The sequence below is a fragment of the Manis pentadactyla genome, chromosome 16 (assembly GCF_030020395.1).
Source record: "Manis pentadactyla isolate mManPen7 chromosome 16, mManPen7.hap1, whole genome shotgun sequence".
Lineage (NCBI taxonomy): Eukaryota > Metazoa > Chordata > Mammalia > Pholidota > Manidae > Manis > Manis pentadactyla.
Genome location: NC_080034.1, coordinates 60186387 through 60192394, shown reverse-complemented (window position 1 = coordinate 60192394; position 6008 = coordinate 60186387). Strand labels below are relative to the sequence as shown.

The 6008-nt window shown below is 42.6% G+C and overlaps 1 protein-coding gene across 1 annotated transcript; it reads right to left on the bottom strand.

The window, feature by feature from the left end:
- Positions 1-2683: 2683 nt before the first annotated feature.
- Positions 2684-4979, bottom strand: LOC118914170 (histone-binding protein RBBP4-like). Its single transcript, XM_036888758.2, has one exon. It carries the CDS (start codon positions 4909-4911, stop codon positions 3634-3636), a length of 1278 nt encoding a protein of 425 aa, XP_036744653.2. The 5' UTR covers positions 4912-4979; the 3' UTR covers positions 2684-3633.
- Between the last annotated feature and the right edge of the window lie 1029 nt (positions 4980-6008).

The following is a 6008-nucleotide window of genomic DNA, read 5'->3' as shown; positions in this document are numbered from 1 at the left end:
CGCGGCGTTCTCTGCGCGTGCTCCGTCTCCTCGGGACGTCGGCAGATCGCGGTGCGGCTGGGCCCGGCGGGGCGAGGGCGGCGCTTCCATGCCCGCTGAAGATGGTGCGGTGGCCGCCTGCGCTGGTGAGGTCGGATGCTCTCATCTTGCGATCAGTGCCCTTCTCGAATCTGGTCTCGAAGCCTCTGAGTCTCCGGAGCCCCCGGGTTACGGCGGCCTGGGAGTCCCTGGTCCCGCGGCCGTGGGCGCCGCGCAGGAGCGACTTCTTCAGGAGCCTGCGCTGGACTTTGAGAACGAGGCCAATTGGAGAATGTTGAACTTGGATTTAGAAACCCGTCGGGTTCCGTCTTAACTGTACTTGATCCAAATGAGACGGGACCGTCACTGTACCTTTCTCTGTTTCCAAGTTGTTGCCTGCCTCATACCTGCTTTCTGGGAAGGGGGGCTGAGATAACACAAGTTCTTCTGACGTTATAATTCAGCTTGTACCTGCAGCCACCTGGTCCTTAAAACCTGACAGAAATGTTGCCAGCGTTATTTTGACAGTGGCACTTACTGCACAGAATGTAAGGTTCTACCAGCCATCAAAGCCGAATATCTACCCTGCATTTAGGGCTACATCTACAGTCACTGAGATGAAAAGATAAAAACCAAGATAAGACAGGAGATGAGCTGTTTTTAGGTAACACTAAAATCACATGGGAGGCAAAGACTCCTTATAACAATGCCAGAACATTGAATGCATGCTTTGGATGTCCAGAAAGGGATGAGTTAGATTAATATATATGTTAGTAGCCAATCAGCTATGCGCAGCTTTTAATATTTCACAGGCATTATATAGAAAAGGCAGCGTTTTATTTTGTATTGGGTGTGAGGCTTTATGTTCAAGTGTGGCAGATATCTTTAAGGGCTGGGTCTGGTTAGGCATTTGCATTGAATCTACCAGCTTTGCTGGGTTGGTGTTAATCTGCACTTTATAAATGTTGAAATTAAGTTTTAGGGAAGTTAAATATCTGAAAGAAATAGTAAATGCCAAAGCCTTTCAACGATGTTTGTTACCTGAATTATGTGGATTTAATACTACTGTTAGGCATTCAAACATTTATTGAGTGAGCACCCATTAAATGGGCATATGTGTATGTCATACATAATCCGTAAATTACAAGTATGAGTTCTCTGCCCTCAAGGAGTTCTGGATACTCATGAAAAGGTAAATGTCACTATAAAACAACTTACAATGAAAGAGGTATAATAAGGTACCATTTACTCACGACCGGACAATTACAGTAGCTGGACAGGTGTTTCTATCTTTATTCTTTCCTTTTATTTCTCTACACCCTAATTCCATTTGGCAACTGTGATGATCCTTTAGAATCTGTAACAGAATATACCTTTCGTCTGCTCAGAGCCCTTTAATGCTTAGCATTTTCTGAGATTAAAGGTCAAAACCCTTATCAGGCTTGTAAGAAAGAACTTGAGGACCACACCCAGAGCCACTCTTCAAAGCCCATCTGACCCTCTCTAAGCGTACCGAACATCTGCCCTCTGGACTTCCTGCCCCTTCTCCCTGGAACGCTGCCGTCTCAGATATTCACAGGATGTGTTTCCCCACTTTCTTTGGGTCACCGCTCAAATGTGACCTGCTAGTTTTTCCCAGACTACCTTATGTGGGAGAGCTTCCCACTCCTCCCCCTGCTACACACAGTCCTCACCTTGCTTTTCTTGTCCTCTTAACAGCTTTGTTCACTTCTCACACATTTGGTGTTCTGTCTCCCCCACCTCTTTTGCTCTACTGGAATGTTTGTTCCATGAGAGCAAGGTTTTTTCACAGCTGTATGGCCATCATCCAGGAAGAGTGCTTGGTAAGTAGTTGGCACTCAGTAAATACTTGGTGAATGAAGACTTAAGTGAGGTGCCAAATGAGTGTTAAGTAGTACGGAGATTCAAAACAAGTCAAATATTGGCTGGGGTGGCTTTTGAAAGTTTCCTCTAGAAGCCAGAACCTAAATGATGGGAAGGATTCAAATAGGTTGGGAATTGGGGAAAGAGGGGAGGGGAGGGTAGTCCAAGTAGAGTCAACCAAAATAGACAGAGACATTAAGAGAAGGCAGTAATCAGATCTACAGTAATGCTAATATGCTGACCTCTACAAGCATAACTAAAATAGGAAAACTGTTAACAGCCGATCTGTGCAAATTTGGTCTTGCCTCTCACCAAGGACTGGTTTATCGTTTCGCTCTTTACCAGCACATCCTGTCCTTCCTAGATTATGTCCATCAGCTACTGTCAATTTCAGACTGGCAAATATATTTTGAGAATAGTTAGAATTTCCTTTAAACTAAATAGCTTTTAATGTAAAGGTCAAATGTTATGGGCTAAATTGTGTCCCTTCCCCCCTCCACACACACACAAAATTCACATATTGAAGTCTTAGCCCCTAATACTTCAGAGTGTGACTATATTTAGAAACAGGGTCTGTAAAGAGGTACCTAAGTTAAAATGAGGTGATGAGGGTGGTCCCCAATCCAATCTTACTGGTGCACTCATAAAAAGAGGAGATTTGGACACAGCTGTGTATAGTGGGAAAACGATGTGAGAGCCAAGAGAGAGGCCTCAGAAGAAACCAACCCTACAAACACCTTGATCTTGAACTCCAGAAATGTGAAGAAATACATTTCTGCTATTTATTTATTTATTTATTTTTTATGTAGAAAAGCAATTTATTCCATTATAAGCACTTACACAGTTAGTCATGAAGAGTAACAGGCCTGCTGGTGGAACAGGTCACCCAAAATAGAGATGGTATCAAACTAGTGGTCAAAGACTAACTCCTAAAAAAAAAAAAGCAACTCTTAACCAGGATTAATTTAATTTTAAAACAAATACAAGCTATTGATTCACTCTTTTCTCAACTTAACTGGACAGTCTACCTGTGGTACAACTGTCTGGTAAAAAATACATCTTTACAACTTGGTGGTCCCAAGTTTTTTTTTTTTTTAAAAACCATTTCACAGAAAGGAAAGAAAGAATATGAAAACAGCTCAAGAAATACACTAACAAGCAAAAATATACGGGGCAAGAGGAACAAGTAAGTTATGACTTAACTGAAGAAATTGAGAGGAAACTGGTCTACATAGGAAAATGTGCATCCTGGAAAGTCAAGTGTGAAGATTTTAGAGTAAGAATTTATGTGACTTGAATCTCCCCTATTTCCTGAATAAAAATGACATCTTGCAGTATAGTATTTATACTTCATGGCTCAGACACCTACCTCACTTGGCTTTATTCTTTACTCACTCTAGCCTTTATTTAAATGGGTCTGAAAAACCAGGGGATATAGCCTAAGAAGAAAAATAACCATACACAGTATTCCCCTTTTTGTGGCTAGTTTAGACCTTTGTTACTAAAAAATTCCTTAAGAAAATTTAAATATAAGCAAGCCAGTGGCTTTGATGAATCAAATCCTCCAGTTAATATTTAGAAAACACCCTGTTTGGGCCAATGGCATTGGCTGATGGTACCTACTGTAGAGGGACAGCCAAACAAGGTCTGTGTCTCAAAACCAGTGTTAGATCAATCTCAGGGCAGAGAGGAAAAAAGGGGAGTCTAAAATCACAAGAACCACAGACATATCTAGGACCCTTGTCCTTCTGGATCCACGCTTCCTTCAGGGTCTTCATCATTATAAATGTTCTCTGCCATTTGCCACACTTGCATGATATTGTCTTCTGATACAGAACAAATCACCCAAGGTTCATTGGGATTCCAGGAGAAATCAGATATCTTGGCAGTGTGACCACCATGAATAAACAACAACTCTGGTGGCCCATCTCCTGCATCTTCTGGAGATTGTTCCTCTCCAATTTTACTCAAATCCCAGACATTGAGTCTGCGATCAGTACCACTGGAAGCCAAAATAGTCTCATTGTGAGGCGACCACTGAACTTGGAATATTTCATCCTTATGTGATTCAAAGGAATGCAACTTAAGTTTCAGATTTCTCAGATCCCACAAGGCAACAGTCTTGTCAGCTGATCCTGTGGCAAGAATGAACTCACTGTAAGGATTGAAAGAAAGGCAGTTCACTTCAGCAGTGTGAGCATCAACTGAGTGGCTTGGTTTGGAAGTATTGTTTGAACGGGTATCCCAGATCATAAGTTTTTGATCATCAGCAACTGATCCAAACAGAGACTCATGGAGCAGATGCCAGGAAACATCTTCTACTACTGCTGTATGCCCTGTAAAGATGGTCTTAGCATCCACAATTTTTCCTTCCTTTGGAACAGCACTGATGTCCCACAGACAGATGGTATGGTCGTCTGAAGGACTAAGTAAATGCCCACTGAGATTTGGGTTCCAAGAAAGCCCATAGCCTTCCTTCTGATGTTCACGGAGACGCAAGTCTGGATTGCACTCTCCAGAAGGGTCTGGTTTAGAAGGATGTTTTGTATAGTCAAAAACAAGAACATCACTGGATGGAGTCTTTGTTGCAATGATGCAAGGGTTCTGGGGCATATAACATGCCCTATTTACTTCTCCTTCATGGTTGATCTTGATTTCTATTTCAATTTTTCCACTAACTGAACCAAAACCTCCAAATTCTCCTTTCTCACTGTCGTAGTGTGAAGCATCAAACTGGGCATCATCATTAGGGAGCTGCACACTAGCTATCACAAGATGATTTTGTTCATCCGATGTGTGTGTCCCCAGGACAAGTCGATGGATGCTGAAATCTTTCCCTTCTGGTCTGGTTACATCTGGAAGCCACTGCGCAGTTAAACTGGGCCACTCTAGGGCATGGGTCATCACCAAATCGTAAAGAAAAGGGGTGTTCTTTTTCCATATTTTGTACTCTTCGTTGATCACACGTTCTTCTACTGTGTCATCAAAAGCTGCTTCCTTGTCAGCCATGGTGGGCAGGCAAGCCGGGGGGATCCCGGGGTCGAGCGTTGCGGGAGGGGCAGGGAGGCTGCGGGCGCTCGCTCCATTTCTGCTATTTAAGCCACCCAATCTGTGATACTTGTTATGGCAGCTTTAGCAAAGTAATGGAGTCAGTGAAATATCTTACATGTCAGATTTGAGATGTATGACAGACTGAGTAGTCCTTAAAGAGTATGTATCGAATAATGATTGACTCCATTACATTAATGTGACACCTTTATTATAACTGTTGTGGTAAACAAAGACTTGCAACTATGAACTATCAACTTTTAGGAAATTAACAGTCCAGTTGTGACAAAAGCCTTTGGTGTCCTGACTCATATTCTGAGCATCACCTCTGATTTTTGACTTGGATATGAGGACAGTTTCGTGCAAGCTGCCACTCACTTCTCCCTGACAGTTTCTCTTCTCTAGTGTTTACCAGGTCCCTTTGCTTTCTTCCCTGAGGCTCTTCTGACTTTGCCCATGCAAAGTCTCAGCTCACAACAGGTGCAGCTTTGAAGTATGGGTAAGTTAACACTCCAGGGACCACCTTTCAACCACTAGGTGACAGTAGCCAATGGAGAAAGGCTCCTGCCTCTTATCCTTTAGCTGGACAGTTTTGTAAGGTCATTCTGTGTTCTTCTCAAGTGATCTTGGTGAAATTGAGTTCTGGCTGCCCACAATAGCAACTTCAATTATGTGTTCTTATATCATCTTCTATATCTTTCTCCCCATTCTCTCACTGCTTCTCACTAGACTGCCTCCCAAATGACCTGGGCATGCACAAGTAGTTGTCTTAAGTTATGCTTTTAGGGGAAATCAAGCTGTGAAATTTGGTGTAAGAAGAAAGCCTCAAATGCAGTCCCTTAGGTCTTACGGCCATTCGCTAGTCAGATTGGCAACAGGAATAGCTTCTGGTGAACTGCTGTGTCGCAGTTACTAAGAGTCCTCTTTCCTGGGGTGAATAGAAATGAAGGTGAAATATTAGTCTGCATGGTAGCTCTAGCACTTGAATAAGAAGGGAATGTGGTAATTATAAGGATGACCGAATTTGTTAGCTTTTTTTTTTTAACTTTCATGGTCAG

Bases quoted from the DNA above. Each gene is read 5' to 3' on its own strand.
- LOC118914170 (XM_036888758.2), bottom strand. From the start codon at position 4,911: ATGGCTGACAAGGAAGCAGCTTTTGATGACACAGTAGAAGAACGTGTG.